Source organism: Euleptes europaea, chromosome 4 (genome assembly GCF_029931775.1).
Source record: "Euleptes europaea isolate rEulEur1 chromosome 4, rEulEur1.hap1, whole genome shotgun sequence".
Lineage (NCBI taxonomy): Eukaryota > Metazoa > Chordata > Lepidosauria > Squamata > Sphaerodactylidae > Euleptes > Euleptes europaea.
Window position 1 is genome coordinate 21,683,327 of NC_079315.1, and position 21,959 is coordinate 21,705,285.

Sequence of the window (21,959 nt, forward strand, 5' to 3'; positions counted from 1 at the left end):
GTCTGTAAATATTTGTGCTGGCTCCTCGTAGATGTACTGCGTGGGTCGGCAAAGATTGGTGTGCTGAGACCACCAGAGGAGACTCCTCCTTGTTTCGGAGGAAAAGGGGATTAACCTGTCTCTCTTCCTTGCATTGTCCCTCTGAAAGGGACGGATTTGCCACTGGAGTGGCCTGGAATGGAAGCGGGCCCAAGGTACCACCGCTATGCAGGCTACTATGAGGCCCAACAGCCTTGCCAGAGACATCAATTTTTCTTTTCTGGACTTGGCTATGCAGGAGGCCAGGGTTGTTATTTTCAGGATCCGTTCCTTGGGTAAAGACAGTGTATTTTGGATAGAGTTTATCCGGACCCCCAAGTGAACCATGGACTGCGAAGGTGAAAGGGAACTTTTTTGAAAGTTGATCACGTATCCATGATCCTGTAAGACCTGAATCACCCTTCCTGTGTGTAGGAGGGACTGTTGTTTTGACTGCGCACAGATCAGAATGTCGTCCAGGTACGGGTGTACCTGGATTCCCTCCTGTCTGAGCGAGGCTATGACAGTGACTAGTATTTTTGTGAAGACCCTCAGGGAAGAGGCCAGACCGAAGGGGAGTGCCCTGAATTGAAAATGGGAGTGGCCAAATGTGAAGCGGAGAAAACGCTTGTGTGAGGAATAGATTGGCACATGCAAATATGCTTCTGTTAAGTCCACCGCCGTCATAAAGGTGTCCGGGAGCAAGGATTCTACGATGGATTTTAAGGTTTCCATCCAGAAATGATTGCGCGCCATTCATCTGTTCAAATACGTTAGATCTAGAATGGCCCTCCAGTCCCCGTTCTTTTCGGGGACTGTAAAAAAGATGGAATATATCCCTTGACGCCTTTCAAGGGTGGGGACTGGCTCTATCGCCTTGATGGAAAGCAGGTGTTGTATGGCCCTGAATGTTCTGGCGTACTTTTGTGTTTTGAAGGGAATTGGGGACTGTAGGAATCAATCCCTTGGGAGGGAGGTGAGCTCCAGAAGATAGCCCCTCGATACTATTTGAAGGACCCACTGGTTCGGGTTTGAGGTTACCCAATTGGAGCAGAAGTGTTGAAGTCTCCCCCCCCCCTCCCTTCCCAGTATTACTGGAAAGGGTCGATGAGGATGTTGACTTACAAGGACCCGGCCAGGGAAAAGGAGGGAGTTTCATTTGAAAGACCTGAAAGGCCTGCCATTGCCTTTGGAGGGCAAGGTTTACTCATGCATCTGCCTCCTCCTGGGTTAGAACATTACCGCCTACTGCCGCGGATGTAGAGGGGGGAATTACCGCCCGCCACCTCAGATGGAAGGGGGAATTACTGTCTCCCGACTGGAGGACTGATCCTGCCGTCAAGGGGTTAGCCGAGGGGACCATGGATGCCGCGGCGTGTGATCATGGCGAGGAGGCGGGTGTCCTTTTCCCGGCTCTCGTCCCGGCTTCGCTCCTATTGCCACGCTTTCTCTTTTGAAAAACTTGTAGCAGAGGCGGCACAGCTTTTTGTGCCTTTTTCACTTTTGCTGCTGCGGTCAGGACGCCACTCTGCTCGGTATCCTCTTGAACCATGCCCCCTAAGGGATAGCTATTGCGTCTGTTGGGAGGATCGGTCTCCTTTTGGGTGGATTGGACCAGCCCCACCTGGTAATTGGAGACCGACAGCAGATCATCTTTCCTATCTAAAATGGCTTCCGCCATTTTGGATCCCCCAGAGAAAGAACCCCGGGGAGAAAGACACACCGGACAAGTGGAGGGAAGGGGGGAAACAAGCAAATTACAAAGGAAGTATACTTACTGCCTTGTACGAACAGACTTGTAAACGAACAGAAGGTACGAACACAAAAAGCTAGCTAATGCCTAGGCAGTCACAAGCACGGAGCTGTTTCTGCGACCTGCTACCCTTTCCGAGGCAGGACGGAACTGGGGTCTGCAGGCTATTTCCCGCCAAAGGGGAGACAGGAAGTTCAAAACTGGTCCTGCCTACCCTGATGATGCAAGGAAATAACCCACAGCTCAAGATGCCTGAGCCTCAAAGGAGAAGGCACCACCATTCTCTCCTTGCTGGCTGCACGATGCCAGGCTGGCACAGAGCAAAGATAGGCACTGGCGGGGCCCTGATCCTTTTTGCGACCTGGGTGCTGTGGGGCCAGGGAGAAGGCGCACAGCAGCATTCAGCTTGTCCAGGGGCAGAGTTACTGGCAAGGAGACGCACCGATAATATGCCCTCTCCTTGCCTGTCATGCCACGCCAAGATCCAGCAGGGCAAAGCCCAGAACTCCTATGCTCCTCTTTGCTGAAGCAGCACAAACATGGCAGCGCCCAGCATCATCCACAGCAGCTCAACAGTGGTGCATCTGGTAATGAGCAGCGTGGCATGACAATTCCCAGCTTCGCCCTACGCCTGCCTGAGTGCGATGGGAGGAGAAACGCAAGCACAGCAGGGCCCTACTTCATTCTGTGACGCCTGGTGCTGCAGTGTTGATGCTGCTCCTCGCTGGCTGCACTGCACCCCAGGGCTGGCACAGGGCCAGGCACCACCTTGCCCCCACCACGCTAAGTGGGTTACGTTTTAACTAAGGTAAACTTAATTTCAAGGTAAATGAGCCAAATGCTAAAGAAATCCCTATTGTGATGTTTGTTGGTAATGCAGTGAAGACAACTCTATACAATTACTATTAGGAATAACACTGCAGATGCTATTCAAAATTCAAGTCCAACGTGCATGATTGAAAATTGAAGATAGAATTGTAGATTAAAGTCACAGGCTGAAGACAAGCTGAAGACGACACCCCGGTATTCAGTCGTTTCGCATAGCTTCCTCAGTTGAACACATGAACACATGAAGCTGCCTTATACTGAATCAGACCCTTGGTCCATCAACGTCAGTATTGTCTACCCTGACCGGCAGCGGCTCTCCAAGGTCTCAGGCCGGGGTCTTTCACATCACCTACTTGCCTAGTTCCTTTAACTGGAGATGCCGGGGATTGAACCTAGGACCTTCTGCATGCCAAGCAGATGCTCCACCACTGAGCCACAGCCCCTCCCCTTCCAACTGCATCCACTAGAAAGGAGATGTGTATGCATGAAACATCTTCCCTGGAATTCACAGAGTAAATTAACAGCTTTAGAGATGCATTTACCAGTCGACACAGGAAAGAGGATATTTTGGGACTGCATTACACAATTGTTATTTAGGATCTTCTATATACTTGGTGGCCTCGTGGTGCTGTTATTTCTTTACTATAAGTTTCGCAGCACTGGTTGTATATTTTGGATTGTGAAGACAACTCTGGCAATGTCTGACTTACAGTGTCCCACCACAGAGAAGTGGCTCAGGCAGGCAGACTCTGGCTGTGGTTAGTAGTGTTGGTCGTTCAGACCTTAGAGAGGGATGGAACAGGCTGAATGCTTAAAGGAGGAAGAGTGGGAGAGTCTAGGAAACGTAGGAAGCAGACTCAGGGAAACAGGAAACCCAGGGAAAACTGGATGTAGCCCAAAGTAATAAGGTACAGACTAGGGAGAGAAAAATGGGCGTAAGAGAGAAAAGCAAACGGGGATAGTGAGCGGGCACAGGAGGCATATACAGTGCTGAGGAAGGCTGAAGATTATAGGGTGATTTGAAATAACCAGCCAAATCTTTGACAGAAGGGCTCTGTTTATTTTTGGGTGTTTATATTCAGATGTATTCTCAAACAGACCTGTGAAGGAAGCAGGGATTGATCTTTTGCAATGTGGTCCAACTTATGGCTACCAAAATTTCATTGACTAAATTTTTCTACCTTATGCTCAGTTATTAGTAGTTGTTTTTTAATTTTGCTTTTAACACTAAGTACTGGGGGTTAACTATATTCTATTACTAGTATTTCTTTACACAATATTGCAGATCCTCTAACAAAGCAGCATGCGAAACGTGTAGAGGTAATCATATTATTGACAAACTACTTCTTTCCCAGTGCACCACCACTTCTTTTGCTCTCCTTTGTTTTGATGATAGGTATGACTCTCTTTTAAGATGGCCACAATTGTTTTCACATGTTATAATTATCCTTTGTCCTTTTTCAGTATGACAAAGGGAACAAAACACAGCACGGTACCCCATGCTTCATTTCCATGCTTTTCTTTACACACACAGGACCTGACTGGGCATCTGATCATGGTAAAAGTTTAGAATTCTCACAAGACTGCAACACAGGTTATGAAACGCAAATTGAAATAATTTATTTTCTAATGCGACACTTCCCTATAAAACAATTCTAGAAAACTCTTTCCTAATTGAGGGTAGAGTTCCCCAAAAGCAAGGAGTATACAGCCCACCCACACAAAAGATCATTATACTCAGTGAGCTTTCACAAGACTGCAATTTGCTTCAAGTAAGACTCTAACCAAAAATAGTTAAGCCCTAACACATACTAATACACAGAGTACCTGTGCTTCAAACAGCTGAGAAAATCTCACATTAAGGAGACTAAAAATTTTCCCTAACCTAACTCTGTATTAAACCAGAAGTCCTATTTCCTCAGAAAAGTACACAGAACTACCCTTGCCAGTCCACCCTACATTTGGGCACACCAATAGTTTCTCCTGTCAATCAAGCTCAGCACCATACCGCCCACACACTGTTTGTAAATACAGTCATTGTATTCCAACTATCTCCTACAATCTAGTTTTACCACATGAGTCATGGGATTTCACATTAGTACACAGAACTAGCCTTAGCCTTCTAGCTCCACAGCTTCCTTCTAAATATTGGATTATACAGGAAAACACTGAAACCTCTCCCCACTAACTTTCACAACATCCAAGGAAGTAAAGGAGAGCCTATCCTATCAACCATGCATGTATTCCCTTTCAGCCATGGTCTGCTTCTGCACCAAGGATTTTCTTTCCACCATTTTCAAAGCCAAACTTTTTCTGGCATGTAAGCTTCCTCACTTTTTAATTAAGCTTTTAAAAGATAAAGCACAGACACACTATACTTTCCATCATAAGATACTGAAGACAAGTTGACAGGCTTGGACAAATGAACAAGTTCCATTAAACAATTACACCCCTTCACATGCATAATGCGTAGGTGACCTTCAATACCAAGATGTATTCAGCGGGAAGAAAAATAAATATGACCAATACATGGACATAAAACTATGGCCCCCATTAGGCTTTTCAGCCTAAAAACAAAAGCACTTCTAATTGAGGTACACCCCTCAGAAGGACAGCCTTTCCTGACATACAAGAGAGATGTCCAAGTGAACTGTCCAACAGCTGGCGAGACAGAGGTTCTGAGGAGGAGGAAGGGATCAGATAAGCAACTGTCTCTTCACTTTAATAGGAGTGATTTCTCCTATAAAACAACAAGACCTTTCTCCTGTTGTGTATACAATTTCACAGAAAGCTGAAGTTAAGAAAAAAGGAGAGGGGCAGTGGGGGAATGACAAGTGAAATAAAGGGCAGAAAAAAGCAGCGCCTGACAAATTAGAGTACCCATTCCTTTACTTTCTTCATATGTATTTATTTTGTATGCTTTTCTAAATATTAAATTGCTCTCTCCAGTAAGTAACTGGCAGCTCCTTTTGCTAAGTTCAAGCTCCCTGTTTTATCGGTCACTCAAGACCTTGGCCATGCAGCAAAGTAAATAAAAGGACAGCCCTTTCCATGTGGTGAAACCTAATGGGTGCTTGTTAGTGCTCACAATTATTTTTGGATGTAACAGTAAGTCAAGGACCTAACGCAGATTAAAAATCTAACCAGTTTAAATAACCGCATTTAAGGAAGCCAAGTCCTTCAATTCACCCAAAGGATGACACAACTGTCAATTTAAGGATTCTCCCCCCCCCCATCCCTGATTGCAAATTGTGCAGCAGTGGCAACTTTTTAAGGTACTCAGTCAACCAACCACAGGCATAAAAATGGCTCTCTTAACTGGAGTTAAAATACTGGGAAAAGAATGCAAGATTGCATACACCCTTCCGCCAGTCTTTTCTCTGAGGCACAAAGTCCCCCTCCTTTGTAAGCCTCACAAAGGCATCTCTGAAATCCTGCTTAACCTTAACCATGGTTAATATGTGTATTGACGTAAAGCAGGGAGCAAGCTCAGTCTCATGGTCCAGTCTCAGGTAGTTATGAGATCTATAATGTTATGTCTGGTTTGATCCACAGGGATGTAGGAAACCTATATTCAGAAGGTTAGAGAACTGTAGGAAGAAATAAAAAGACGGAAAAGCTGAAAGTCAGGTAGAACTGAACCCTGCACAGAGACTAAAAGGATCTCTTGATGCTAGCAAGAGACTTCATTGTCATAAATAAAAAGAACACAGATGTAAAGTGGAGCTACTGTACCTTAACAATGGAAAGAAAATTTAAGAACTTTCCTTGCCCCAAATTTAAGCAAGGAAAATGAAAATGAATAAGCTTAGACTGAGGCCTTTTGTATCAATCCAATCCGATGATTCTTACAGTCTGTTAACTGAATGGAGGAACCCGTGCATTCTAAATGAAGCCCAGTAGCAATCAAACAAAACGCAGGAAAGTTGCTCAGCAACACTAAAGAAATTCAATTCAATACCTTGATTAAAACAAACAACCAAGGCTGGAAATTTATTTCCACAATTGCTAGGCACCAGCGTCCATGTCCAGGAGCCAGTTCTGTACAGGAACTAATTAAAACTTAAAATTTCAAACTCCTAGGTGCCAGTTTCAATTCTGCAGTTGCCCAGGCTGCCGACCACCGGAATTCTGCACCCTGCATATAATTCCACAAGTCAACCATGATAATGTGATTTAGTTTTCAGAAGATCAAGAATGTTCATCGACATAACATTTTAAAAGAAGTTAAAAGTAAAGTGCCTGCAAGCTGAGTGGAGGCTGCAAGCCATGCAACAGATCTGGAGCAACTCCATCTCTCAAAGAGGGGGGGAAAAGATCAAAAGAATTCAAGCACCAGGATGATATACTGCAAGAGAAGATTTTAAAAAGGGAAATGTTCTTTACTCAGTGACAGCTGACTCCAAATGAACAGAACAGGAAAGCAGCAAACGGGTAAATTATGTACAAACCTACAAACTACACAAATCCATGTAAGCTAAAAATAAGTTCAGGTATGTCTGAAGAAAGACTGCTAGTTAGTTGGCAAGACCACGATGAAATAACCACGGTTCAAAGGAGTAATCATCATTCTCAGCTTTTACTTATTAAAACATTTTTATCCCACTATTTGTTCTAAAGGTCCAGAAGGTACTTTACAATGGAAAAAAAGCAGCAAACTGATCATTATGTAATGATTAAGAATGAAATCATCACAAACATTACAGCACACAGAGCCAATATCAGAGCACCCAGCACATCTCAAGCAGAAATCCCTACAGCAGCCCTCTAAGGTAGGCCCAGTATGTTATTCCAGTATCGCAGGAGACAGATGAAATGGCAGTGGATTACCTAAACCCAACTAATGAGTCTGCAGCTACATGAAAATCTCATCTGGAAACTCCTTGGCTCACACTAGCCTTAGCCCCTAAAGTCTGGTGAGAAACCTATTCTGTAATTACTCATTTTATGAAGCATTTACCCCAACCTATTGTAACAGCAACACCTCACCAACATAGTTGCCCCAATCCAGAAAGGAAGATCCAAATATGGAAGCAGCCTTTTGTACTCACAGTTAAGGCATACCCCCATCCAGATGCAGCAGCTGCTATATAGGACCAGTTGCCTATACTAACAGCTGGATTAGGGTCAGTATTCACATGAGGGGACTGGGAAAAAGGCTACCACAATGCCAATTTTTAAGGTACACTCACCAGAAATTATAATAGTAAATAAATAAACACACACAACCCATTTCTACAATATTTCAGGGATCCTGGGAAAGACAAGCCAGAACATCTTAATACCATGCAGAATGCTGGAACTAAAGGACAACCTTTACTATAGTACAAGAATTACAAAGCAAACAAGACCATCCTTTTTATTTGGACCAACTCATTTTTAAAATGCTGAAGGCAAGCTTTGGAGAAACACTCACAGATCAATGGTTTGCTGGCATTTTGAATCCTGTTTAGAGATGCGGTCAAGTCCATCTCAAACAGAAGCATCACAGAACTACAAAAGGTACAGAAAAGGGGGGAGGGGGACAAAATTACCATGCAGCTGAAGCATCTTCCTTACCAGGAAAGACTAAACAGGATTTGGTTTTTTGCAGAGAGAGAAATCTCTCTAATAGCAGTAAGAACAACCAACTCTCCTTCTGTAATGCCAGAACTCTGTGCCAGCCAATGAAATTTGCCATAGATCCATGGGGAAAAAATTTACACCCTTGCATAATTAACTAACTGAACTGGTTGTAAAATGTGGTTACCAGCTTGCATGGATTTCACAAATTCATGTAGGAAAGACGTATCAATAACTAGCAACTAAACCAAACCTCCATGTTTGGCGGTCTCCACTGCATTCTATCCTATATAAACAAGCCAAGGACTTTTCCTGTGGTGAAGCTACTTCCTCACTATGAAGCTCATATGGAGCCAACCATTCTTCTTTTTGGTGCTGTCCAGTCACTTTTGACTTATGACTACCCTATGAATTAATGACCTCCAAAAGATCCAGTCATTAACAACTTTGCTCAGGCCTTGCAAGCTGAAGGCTGTGGCTTCCATTATTGAGTCAATCCATCTCATGTTGGGTCTTCCTCTTTTTTTCTTGCCTTCAACTTTTTCTAGCATTATTATCTTTTCCAGTGAGTCTTGTCTTCTCATAATGTGACCAAAGTACAAGAGCCTCCTTATTTTTCTTTTAGATACGTTAAAAATATTTTTATTCTTCCATGGATTATTTGGTTTTTGTGCTTCCAGTTGACATAACATCAAAGATTGGTCTAGAACCCCCTAATAAATACACATACACGTGTACTTATTAAGGGGTTTTAGACCAATCTTTGACGTTATGTCAATTTATCCTTTTTCATTAGCCGCCTGAAGGCATTAGACAGGGCAATGTACAAGTGTTCTAATATAGAGAAATCAATCACAAGAGAAATTTAATGAACAATTAGAGTGAGAAAGATGCCCATCTTCTCTCCAGCACAGGTACTACCTATTCCAGAATCCAGCCTATGTCTCATACTACCTCTCTGCCTCTGTCTGGCCTACTGAGAACATAATAGGTTATCCCCTTTGTTGATTGCTCCCCCAGTTCAGTGGCCTGCTCTTTTCCTCAATACAGTCCTCCCTTCACACCGCCACATTTCATAAAGTTAAAATTCTAATTACCATAAAGTTAAAATTCTAATTTGGCCTACATGCCCTTTCACTTTCTGGAGTATCAAGTTCCTAAAGGAACCCATAGACATTTCTCAGCTACAAAGTCCTAAACACAAATATACTTCAGTGCCTTGGTACCCCAGCACTCTTTACAATCCATTAATTATGCACAGTGAAATCTGGCAGAAACCTATAGAGACAAAAATATACCTTCTCAGCCCTAGATATCCAAATTAAAGGGTCTTGTTTTTCCTGCACTTAGAATCATAGAATTGAATTACTTTACTTTAATGATACTATTCATATAGCCAATTCGGCCCTGAACAATGTCACACTGAGACAAAATTATAGAATTGGAAGGTTCCATACAGGCCATCTAGTCCAACCTCCTGCTCAACGCAGGATCAGCCTAGAGCATCCCTGACAAGTGTTTGTCCAGCCACTGCTTGAGGACTGCCCACAGTAGACCTCTCGCCCTCTCTTTTAAAGGATTCATGGAGATCAGCTCTGTGAGCTGTGTTACCTAATGGAACCTGAATGCTCAAAAGTAATGTATCCCCACTTATAGCCTGTCTTTTTTCTACTCAGAACTAACAGAGACGTATACAAGGTTCCCTGGTGGTATTTCATCCAGGCTCTGTTTGGTTTCAGCAAGGCTACTGAATTATGTGCCTTCCCACCTCTCCATTACCAGATGAAGAGGAAAAAAAGGTCGCTTGTATGTTTTACACTTTGTGACTTTCCAAAGAGCATCTGGTAGGGCCAATGCTGGTAATACAAAGTTTGACTGGATGAACCTTGACCTAATTCAGCAAGACATTCTTGCTGTATATTCTGACACAGGCAACCTCGGCATCATAGCCTGACTCTAGCAGCCGGTTCCTTTCAATAGTCATGGATCCTTTGCCTGGCTAAGGCTGATACTTTGGTTACCTTCTTCTCCGGAAGGATCAACATGTTCCTTCTGGTGTCGATGATGAGCCCTATGCGTAGCAGGCTCTGGGATGGAATGAGAATCCTTTTGACCATGTTTAGGAGGTATCCATGGTCTTCCAAGATTTGAATTACTCTGGAGGTGTGATTGAGGGCCTGCGCCTTGGTTGGAGCACAAATCAAGATGTTGTTGAGATATGGATGAATCTGTATTCCCTTTCTCCTTGCCAGAGCCACTAGAGAGGCTAAGACTTTGGAAAACACCCTGGCTACTGATGCGAGGTCAAAGACAGGGCTCTGAACTGACAATGTTGGTATTGATACACGAACTGAAGGTATCTGTGAAGTCTGCTGTGGTTGAGAATATGTAAGTAGGCCATGGTGAGGTCAATAGAAGTCATTAAGGCCCCTGGGAGTAGGGCTTCAGTAATCAAATGAAGTGTCTCCATTCTGAAATGTTTTTGAGCCGTGAATGTGTTCGTGTACTTGAAGTCCAGGATGGCATGCCAGTCTCCATTTTTCTTTGCATGGTGAAGAAGACAGAATTTACCCCTGAGCACACCTTTGCTGAAGAGACTGGTTCAATCACCCGCGTGCTCCAAAGGTGCTGGAATGCTTGTAATGTTCTTGTACATTTTTCCGATTTGAGGGATCTGGGGGAAAGAATGAAATGGTCTGGGGGAAGATTGGTGAATTCTATCAGATACTGTGATTGGATAATGTGTAGTACCCTGCGTTCTGAAAGTAAGCTGGTCCACTGAGCTAAAAACTGTTGGACTCTTTCCCCCACCTCCAGGAGCTTGGTGACACAGCTTGCACTGTTTTGCTGATCTGTCAATCCTATCAGAATGATAGGGTTGGAAGTGTGACGATCTATTAGAACAGGCTCCCCTATAAAAGGAACCTTTGTTGCTTGACCACTGACCTTTTCTCTGATCTGACCTGAAGAATGGTAAGGTGTTGTAGGACCGAAAAGAAGACGCTGCAAGGGAACATTGCCATCCTCTCAAATGTCTGGGCACGGCCTTCTTACCCTTTGTCTCTATCAGGATCTTATCTAGTTTTCCCCTGAATAACTTATCTCCCTAGAACGGGTAGGCCATCACAATGGACTTAGAATGTGAGCCTGCTTGCCACACCCTGAGCCAGAGTGCTTGTCTTGTGGAGGAAGCCACAGCCATTGCACAGGCTGCAAATGTCATAGTGTCTAAGGATGTGACTCCTAAGGCGATTGCTTTCAGGACGCGGTTGACTCCTTCTGTAGCTCTTTCATGGATGAGTTGGCTTAGCTTGTGGGTCCAAACTATGGAGGCTCTGGATAGGAGGGATGCTGTTGCTTGAGGCCCTGACGGCAAGCCTCATGAAATTTTTTGGGAGGCGAAGTCTGCCCACCAGTGGATCACTGATGGAGCCCAGGCCTCAGCCAGTAAGTCAGTAGACTGTAAGTGGGAGCACCCACAAGGGGAACCTGCAGCATTTCCATGGCATGAAGCACCAGACTGTAAAGATTTTTGGTGGCGGCAGAGAACTGTCTGTTAGCTAAGGGTATGTCCCACTCAGCCCTGACCAGTGACTCAAAGTACTCTGGGAATGGTACCGAACTTACTATGGTTGGTCACCTGGGGGGAAACTCCTGACACCCTTTAGGCCTGGATTTCTTCCCTGTGGCCTACTTGACCGGGTCCAGATCCTCCGCCAGTTCTAACACCAGTATGGCTTTGGCTAATAGGGTTTGGAAGTCTTCCCCATCAAAGAGCCTGGTCTGTTGCTCTTCCACAACAGGGTCCTCCTCCTCTGAGGAGAAATCTCCCTCTTCCCTATCATCGTCCTCAGAAACCAGGGAGAACTGCACCTGCCAGAGGACTGATGCAGGTGCCTGAACGGATAGCCTTCCTTGTGGCCTTGGTAGTCCATTGTGGTCTTGGTAGTCCTGTGGTAGGGAGCCTGGCCTTCCCAACTGTTATCCCGGACTGAGGGGTAGTTGCTGGAGTAGCATGGGGGAGACCCCAGCAATCCCCAAAGCAAAGGAGGAGGAGATGTCTGGATAAGATGAAGCTCAGGGTGGATTTGATTTAAACCAAATCAATTTAAATCATGATCTAAAACACGATTTAAATCACTAGTCAGTAAGACTGGATTTAAATCATGGTTTTCAACATTAAGACTCATTCTTGTTGGTATAATCTTAATATTTACAACCAGATGAAGGTTTCATTTTTAGAATAATAACTGTAAAACTAATCTGAAAAGTTATGTCCAGTATAACTAATCTGGTTATACTGTTGTAAGTACATAGTTCAGCTTACAATAATTTCATAATTATCTATTTCCAGTTTCATTCGGGCCACCAGGCCTTGCATTTCTTTGTTGCCGCGTTTACATTTTGCACACATGCCTACCTTACCCACTGGTAGAGGAACTTCATTAAAATATTCCCAAACTGGGTCTCTTTTACAGCCTGCTGCCATTAGAGATTTTCTCCACCAGGGTGAGAATAATATGGTAAACCTCAGGCTATACACTCAAAGATCCTAAGACTTGTGGGATTGTCTACTCAAAATGTTTCACTTTCATTTGATTTTTATCCACCCTGGTGCAGTTCCTCCCTCAGGGCCCTTCTAACTATCTCCGAGATGTTGAAGTACAAGGGTATTTGAGCTCCCACGGCCTCGGCAGAGGAGAGGGGGTTACATTATCCCTTGCAGCCTGATCCAAGGTGGCCCCCTGTGCTCAAGAGATGTTTTCGGGGGAGCTGGGCGGACCATAGGTACTGTATATGGCTGAACTGGTTGCCAAAGGAGCCATTTCCTCCCTGTGGGTACTTTCTGTGCCTTTTTTACTGGCTGCGTCATTTCTTTTAGGTGCGGCCACCTCTCCCCCACTCCCCCCTTCCATTTTGCTGCATCTACAGCTGCAATAAGGTTCTTTATATTTATATGGAAAATTGATGTTACACTAATTGATTTTACCCAACAGAAAGCGGGACAATTTAGTATCCAACTATTTTTGCAAGTGGTATGCTACTCGATGCACCTGCAATGAAGAGAAAGCATGGTGTTTGAAGAAATTATCATTGATCTTAGGACAGCGAGATTTCTTCTCCATCAGAAGAGAGATTTTTTCCCCTTGTGGAATGTATAGATACCATTTTTTCTATACAATAGTCAAAGTGGCTTACAAAAATGCCATTAGACTCAAACACACGTCAAATGGTAAAAATAAAGCAGATTTAGCAGCAGGATCGTAATTAACTTATCTAACACAAGGTTAAGATCATTAGCTTATCATTAAACTACAAAAGTTTTTAAAAACAGTTCTAGCTATGGTGACAGACCAAAAAAGAAAAAAACTGCGGTGGATAGTTTGTTGAAAGTATCAACAGTGTGCAGAAGGGCTAAAAATCAGCAAATTCTACACTACAGCTCACCAGGAAAGGGACTAAAAATAAAATTGTCAGTATAGTAACACCCTTATGCAACTCCCTAGTACAGCTACTCCTGGAATACTGTACAGACCTGTGGTCATTTCATCTCAAAATAATACTGAGGAGGGGGAAAACGTAAAGAAAAGGACAACCAAAATTATCACAGGTTAGAATGCCTATCCTATGAAGCATAACTAAAGCATATGCAGCTTTTAGCTTATAAAAAAAGTTGAGGCAGGGAGACACACGCATGCAACTTAGTCACCCTATGAAAGTGAATAGCAGTACATTCAAGACTGACAAAAGGGAAGTACGGCTTCATACAACTGGTAGATCTCAATGCTATAAAATGTGGCAGGGGTCAGTGGCTGGATTTAAAACGGGATGTGTGTGATCAAATTTATGGAGGATAGGTTTATCACTGGCTGTCAGTCATGACAGCTCAGTGGGACCTCTAGGTTCAGATACAGAATGTCTCTGACTGCCAGATGCTGGGGAGCAGGTGAGGGCTATTGCCTGTGGACTTTCCTTTGGCATGATGGAAACAGGATGCTGGACTAGAGGGACCACTGGTCTGATTCAACGTTAACTACTCTTGAGTTCTATATTCTTGATATTAATAACTATTCCTGGTTAGCTTTAATAGTAGTTCACATCACTGTTTACAACAACTCTTACCAACAGTTAAGAGATAAACAGTTCTATGCCTACTACTGTGCTACTCTGGGGAGGAAATTCCCAATACTGCCCAAGGATCAAGTGTGCGTTTTTGTAATTTATGACATGTGTACAGTTGGTTACATAAAAGCTTACAAATGAGATGTGGCTTCTTTCAATATGATCATTAGTCTGTAATACGATACTTAGCAAGGCTGTTCAAGGCGTATGGTACAGCCATTATACAATGAAATGGAAGTTATCCTTGTGTCCGCTGATAAAGTAAAGTCACTTGTTTGAGAGCATGTGTGTGCCCAAAACTTCACTCATTTCAAGGGCAGAACCTAATTGCAAGTGCAGATCAAGTTCTTTCACTGAAGTTAATGGGACAGTTCAAGCTGGCTGGAGGACTCCATAGACACACGTGCTGAAAACAAATACTAAATTCATGGCAATTTGTTTCATATATGTCAGAACAGAAAACTAGCTCAGAATTCGTAGCCTCCTGTGGAAGGCTGAAACGTTAAGGTGTCTGTATTGATACAAGATCAATCTTTTTCTTCAGCATCCGGACACATGTTTTTAAATAAAAGGTTCTTCTAAAAAACACTTACCACCTAATTTCAATTATTACTTGCATGCAGATGTTCCTTTATAACCTGGCCGGTCACTTTCAAACTGTGGACCAGGACATGCTAATGCGCCACAACGGAACTGCGTGCCTGTAACAATAAATCTATTAATTAATGGCGCCTCAGAATATAACCATCGGAAGCGGCTTCCCTGCTGCATTTCTGCATGAATTACCTCCTTCCAATCAGCCTCCACTAGGGGTGGGCCATTCCATCCCACCTCTATATATGGCAAGACTGGATCATTCAATCAGGGCCAGGAGAAATAAAGCAGACTTACTCTCCTCTGAAACCTGCCTGTTGTAGTTCTGCATGAATCACTGCTCTAGGCTGGCCACTTTCTTCTCAGGAGGCAAGCCCAGAACACTGACTTAACATAAAAACACAGGTGGTGGGCTCCTGTTGAGGGCAGATAATTTTTATTATTATATATTCTGAAACTTTCCACATATAAGAATGAATTGCCTCCCTTTTTAATTCAGGGGGAAAGTATGTCTCAGCTATTTTAACTCTGGGAAGCATCAGTCTACACACCATAATTGGGGATCTTTAGAAGAACTAAACAAAAATAATCTACAATTCAACCAAGTGTCAGGAGTACAATACAATGCATGGCTGAAAAGCAATTTTTATCTGAAGTATTTCTGCTAAAGTAATACGATGTTTAGCCTTTAATTTGACGAAAGTAAACATTTAACTGCTGTAGTTGTGGACAAAAGCTTAACACTTGACCACACTGCTTACTGAAAAAAATATCAACAAAGAGGTATAAAAAAAGGAATTAACCTTATTTTTATAACTCAGTTGACAAGCAACATATGATTTTGTGCACTGAAGATTGACAATTCAGAGGGGGGTCCAAATCATCACAACGGGCTGATCTCATCTCACAAGACTCAAATAAAAACAGTGCCCTTGTCCTTCACAGATCATTACATTGAGGTGACTATAACTCCTCATGGCCCTCAGACCAGAACTCAGCAAAGTATAATAGTTCAAAATGCAGCACATCCCTTCAACTACTCATAAACCAAACTCAATAATCCAAATTCCATCAAGGGAAAGTATGATGACAGAGGGGTGGGTCCAACCTTCCTCCAAGTCCCGTTCCTCCAGCCTAAGTCGTCCAACTTAAGCACTGAGCCAAAAGGAAAGGTGGATTATAAATATTTTAACAAATGAACTTGACTCAGTAGTATGGTAGGACAGGGGTAGGAGCCATCCCAATATATATTCTGTCCGTTCCAATATGAGATAGTATGCCTAAATCCTGGTAGGATGCATGTATAGATTTTGCTGTTGGTTGTGTTTTGACAAAGAATGGGAAGACCATGATTCCTACTGAGGACCATATGCTAACTGAAGAACCAGAGCTAAAGGGACTCTTTGGGATAAAAATGTGCAACACGCAAAGCTACAAAAAGAAAGTTAAGGAGGACTACAGGGAAGCAAAGTAAATTATTTGCATCAAACTTCATTACAAAAGATCCAGAAGACACAGCCACACATGAATTAAAGGTTTTCAAACTATACATAGGAAGAACAATATTAAACAGAAGGGACAATGTTTTAGAACTGACAAATTAAAGACAAATCACCTCATTTGGATGGAATTCATTATTTTTTTTAAAAAACCTAAAAAAATGGCTGATGTGTTAAAATAAATAAATATATAAAACGTCCTTTCCAATGACTCTTAAAACCTTAGCGCTCATGGAAAGAGGAGGCAATGAATGGACTAATTTTAGGAATTAATAATTGGTTAAAAAAAATAGAAGTACAGATTAGAAATAAACTAACAGTTTTTACAATGGAAGGAATTAAGCAGTAAAGCATTTCAATAATAACTTGTATTTGAGGCAATAGTATTTAACCCTTATTTCACATTACCAGGCTCTAAATTAGCTGCGATGAACATAATAAGACCACTGAAAATGTCAAGACGTGTGTAGCAGCACCGGATGGGGGAGGGAGAGGAGGCAAATTCAGCATTAGAATTATTAGAAAGAGCAACTATCACAATGTTGTAATATATGGAAGTTAAACTATGTCTGATCCAGTACCCTGTGTTCCTGCAAAACAGTTATCTCCAGAGGATGTAATATAGCCTGGTACTCCAGCCTGCAGGGTATACACAGGCACTCAGCAGCAAACCAGGCTGTTATGGGAGATATGAGACCTATGTGCACTTTCCATACATCTGTCTAGCCCTCTCTCCTCTTCTGGGCCAAGGAACACAAACCATGTTTCCTTAACCAAGTGGAGGGAAGAAGACTGGGCAGCGATGCAAGAGCACACAAAGCTTCCGAATACCTGGAGCAGCCTGATGTATCAAGTGCCTATGCACTGGGGTGGGGGAGACTATATGGTCTGATGGTCACTAGCCTGATGTGTTTAAAAGAGAGTTAAAGAAACCCATGGAATAAAGACACATTAATGTTGAACAGTGAAAAACTAAAACTGAGCCTCCATACTCAGGCAGAAATAGACCTCTGAATTTCAAATGTTGGTTATCCCATCACTGATTGCTGCTGTAAAGGGAATACTGGGATCCTAAATCTGATCCAGTGAGTAGCTGTTAATGGGGGCACAGCAGCTAAACCTATCTCAAAATGTGTGCAGTTTTTGAACTGGCTTCAACATTACACACACCCAAACAAGACATGAGAGTGTGAGCGTTCCATACGTATTTGAATTCTGATTTCTGGGCCTCTCTGCACTTTGTACTGGTGCTAGATTTGTGCTAGCATTGTGAGGGCAAGGTTAAGGAATTGGGAGTAGTTTCTAGCCATCGCAACCAGCAACAACAGTACTCTTACGGAATAAAGACCTCAACTGGAGTGACCCATATGCATCCCAAATGGTAGTCACAGTTAATTAAAAGTAAATGGCCTTTTTTTAAATCAATGAAACCACACTGCAAGAAATAACATCTGTACTAGTGGTACTCATTCCATGGCTTGTGGAGAGCCGCACCTGCAACTACCATCAACTAGAGTAGCCACACTTTCTTCCATCCCTGGTATGAGGCTTGCACCTTAGGGAGGCTTGCAGCTTACCCATTTCTCTGGCGGGGGCTGTTTAAAGGTGTGAACCACCTGCCAACCACAACCCCTACCTGCCAAAGTCCTTGCCTATTTTCCTGAACATGGGGGCAGGTGCCACATTGGGGAATACTGATCAGAAGAGGCACAGTTGCTATGACAAAGCTGTAAGTGGCTCATGAGCCACTGAGTATCACCATTCTATATCAATTGGGTGCACTTCTATGAACTTGACCTGAGAAAAAGGTTCACTAAAATCTATAGGACTTACCTCTAAGTAAATATACATGCAACCAGGCTGCAGGAAAACTAAAGAAACTCACAAGAAAGATCATGATGGGTATCTGTGCTAGTCTGTCAATAGAGCAAGAGTCCAGCAGCACCTTAAAGACTAACAACATTTCTGGCAGGGTATGAGCTTTCATGAGCCACAGCTCCCTTTTTCAGATACTTCAGAAGTGAGCTGAGGTTCACGAAAGCTCATACCCTACCAGAAATTTGGTTAGTCTTTAAGGTGCTACTGGACTCTTGCTCTTTTCACAAGAAAGAGTTCACGTTGTGAACCCAGCCAATGGTATGTTTGCAGAATCTCAGGCAAATGCTTTTTTAAAAAATCAGACATTTATAGGGAAAGCTCTCAGATTCTGAAGAGCTGGCATACACAGGATACATATAAAACCTCAGAAGCACTTGGCATCTCTCCTTTATAATTTTAATCAGTGCAGCTATAATAGATCTTTTATTCTGGTAGAATACTTCAAGCCTGTATACAATTTGATTGCTGGCCTTAAATAAACATTGGAGAAGCATTCATCCCAAAAATAACAAATAAAATAACTTATTGTTCACTTTGAACATAAGATGTCTAATGGATCAGACCAAGGGCCCTTCTATCTCAGCATCCTGTTTCTAGCAATGGCTAGCCAGAAGCATCCAGGAAGCCCACAAGCTAGTTGTAAGGGCAACAGCCCCTCAACTCATTGTATGCTCCTACAGATTCCATTTATGTCTCATGGCTATCAGGCACCCTCAGATTTATTCTTCAGACATTTGTCTGGTAGCCATTCAAAGTCATCTCCAGCTATCAATGCCTCTTGTCGGAGAAAATCCCACAAAGCAATGGAATTTTAACTGTGAAAAGTAGAAAAACCTTCTCTCATGTAAAATAAGGCGCAAGAACACATACACCTTAACACAGAGTTTTGGTTGTGCTGAACTCTCTATTCCTCAGTATCACTATCACATCTACCTTCAGTGCCAGAGCAAAATTTTGGATCCACCAGCGATTACTTTTTCTTTCCCTTTTGATCTTGTCCATACCTTGCTTAAAAAGTGTTATTTCAGAGAAGCAAGGAGAACATCTGTATATCATTTCTCTGATAAAGTATCAAACATCACAATAAGCCACATGCTTTATGTGCATAATATATACATAATTTTCTCCTCCTATCATGCATACTTTTCAGCCTTTTCAAGTTCCTTCCCCTTTTTTGAACATCCATTTATTTCAGTGACAGCAATAAACATTACATAAAGAAATTTGACCTATCACTTACTTTACCCTTCTGTATTATAGCAAACATGACCAAGCAAAAGGAACAAGGCAGCATGGCATATTATACTATTTCAGAAGAGACAAATTATTAAGAAGTCAGTACTGCAGAGAATTTAGCAAGCCACATGCACCTCTGTGCCACAGTGCCAACCTAATGGAACGGTAGAGATTTCAACCTTGTTCCTAGACAAGGCTTGATCACAACTGCGATTTCCAACAAACCTCTGCAAAGCGCCACCCAATCGAATTTGTGTATCGCACAAGAGCACAGTTTACATATAAATAGACCCTTGCACACCTTACCCTTTGCTATTTGAAGTTATTCTCCTCCAGCCATAACTGCACGCCGTTCCCTACTGTACAAAAACAAAATTGTGCACTCCCAAAACCATATGCCAAAACCTCATATGCCAAGCCCAAAGCGCTCAGCTTCAACTTCTCCTTCAAAGCTGACTTCCTTACTGGAGAACCCTCGTGCCCTGGCGTTTTCTTCAGTCCAGCTCTACATGCGCACACCTTTCCCTTGCCACATCAACACGTCCGCAGATGGCCTCCGTGCACCTTTCCGGGTCTCTGCCAACTGTGCCAGCCATACACCCTCACCAGCACCGCTACCAAAAACCCCCCTTCGGGCTGCACTCCGACCTCCACTCCACCTGAAGCCTGGCCAAGCAGGCAACCAGTTCTTCCCCTTCGGGCGACGCAAGGGGTCCGTTTGCACCCTCGCCCCAGCAACCCCTTTGCTCCCCCCAAACGCGGCCCTCTCCCGAGGGCCGTTTCGGCCCACGATGCCCACCTGCCGCGCGTGGCTCCTCTCCACGCTCCACCCCAGCTCCCAAAACTCTCGCAGCCGTTAACCCTCCAGCATAGGCACGCCATTCCCACGTGCCCCGTAACCACCCTTCACTCTGCCCCGGGGCGGCGCGAAGCCACGCCTCAAACCCACTCCCCCCGCTCGTGGATGGGGGCCCAGCCAGGGCTTCCCCGGCTGGGCCCCCCCCCGCCTTCCCATAAACCGCCACACAGGCCCAGATCGTGGCCGAAACGGGGCAGTTTGCCCCCAAAGCCGCCACTACCCCCCCCGCACACACACCACCGGCCTAGGGCGGGGCCCAGGCCAAGGCCCGGCGGCTGAGGCGTCCGCAACGGCCTGGGCCCGGTCCTTTAGGCCGCGCCGCGGTCCGGCCCGGGAGGAGCAGCCGTAACGGACACGCAGGCCCCATGACAATGCAAAGCTGGGCCCGGCCCGCCCGCCCTCCTTCCGCCCGCCGCTGCCCCGGGCCGGGCTGGCCGGCCTCCCGGCTCCTTGGCTCCCCGAGCGCGGCGCCATGATGATCCACCTCTCCTCCCTCCCTCCTTCCCTCCCCGGCCGGGGCCTCGCACTCACCTTCATGTCGGGACATCCTAGTTCAGAGGAGAAGGCGGCGGCGGCGGCCCGGCGCGGCCCAGCCCAGGCCCGTCCCGGGCTCCAGTTCCCCCCCCCGGCGTCCCTCCCCCCACCCCCACCCCCACCCCCGGTTCTTGGGCGGCTCGGCGCCGGCTCCGCAGCCTGGGCCCGGCCTGGCCTAGGCTGGGCCAGAGTCCCCCTCCCTTCCCCTTCCTCCCTCGGGCAGGAGGCTCGGGATGGTGCGCTTCGCCTTGAGGGCGCGCGGGGAGGGAGGGGGGGAGGGAGTGAGGGGGGGGGAGAAGGCGATTCCGGCCGAGGCGGCGGCGATGGAGGTCGTGAGGCCTCTCCGGGAAAGAGGCGGCGGCGGCAGCTGCAGTTTCCCCCCCCCCCTTTCCCGGGCGGGTGCCGCCGCCGTGACACGGTGACTCTGTAAAGCGGGCTCAGCCCCCCCCCTCCGGCTCCGCCCCTCGCCTCGACGACAACGGCGGCGGCGGGCCTTTCGCCGGCCTCTCTGCTTCCCCTCCCTCGCCTCACGCTCGGCGGGTAACAGCGCCGCCACGGCCGTCTCCTCCTCCTCCTCCTCGCTAGCGTAGCCCAGCCTAGCCTGCCTTTCTCCCCCCCCCCTTCCTCTGCTCCCGCCCGCCGAGAGGAAGAGGAAATCACACAGCGGGGGAACGGAGAGGAAGGGAGGGAAGAGGCGGCCGGGGCTGAGGAGAGGGAGAGAGGCGGCCGGGAACGCACGGGAGGGCTTCGCCTTCTCGGGTCGGCCGCTCTCCGCATGCGCGTTTCCCCCCACCCGAGCTCTCAAAACTCAACAACAAGCCCCCCCCCCGGCGGAGTTTTGACAACCCGGGTGGGGGAAACGTGCCGAACCGCCTCAACGGCCTCCCTCAGTCGGCCGGCCCGCTGGACTCGCTCCCCTCCCTCAGCGCCTCCTGCCTGGGCAGCATAACAGGCCGTGGACGCGCGGGAGGTTTGGCCTTGGGTTTGTTGCGCTCTGGCATGCCCGTCCACACACCCCCACCTCCAAATGGCCCAGGCTGGCCTGATCTCGTCAGGTCTCAGAAGCTAAGCAGGG

The 21,959-nt window shown here is 45.4% G+C and overlaps 1 protein-coding gene across 1 annotated transcript in view; it reads right to left on the reverse strand.

The window, feature by feature from the left end:
* The window catches only part of LOC130476735 (E3 ubiquitin-protein ligase KCMF1), a 65,156-nt gene extending 44,158 nt beyond the window's left edge, over nucleotides 1-20,998 (reverse strand). Inside the window, exon 1 of the mRNA XM_056848713.1 lies at nucleotides 20,882-20,998. Within this exon, the coding sequence (XP_056704691.1) occupies nucleotides 20,882-20,897 (16 nt within the window). The 5' untranslated portion in view covers nucleotides 20,898-20,998. The remainder of the gene's footprint in view (nucleotides 1-20,881) is intronic.
* Nucleotides 20,999-21,959: the final 961 nt, after the last annotated feature.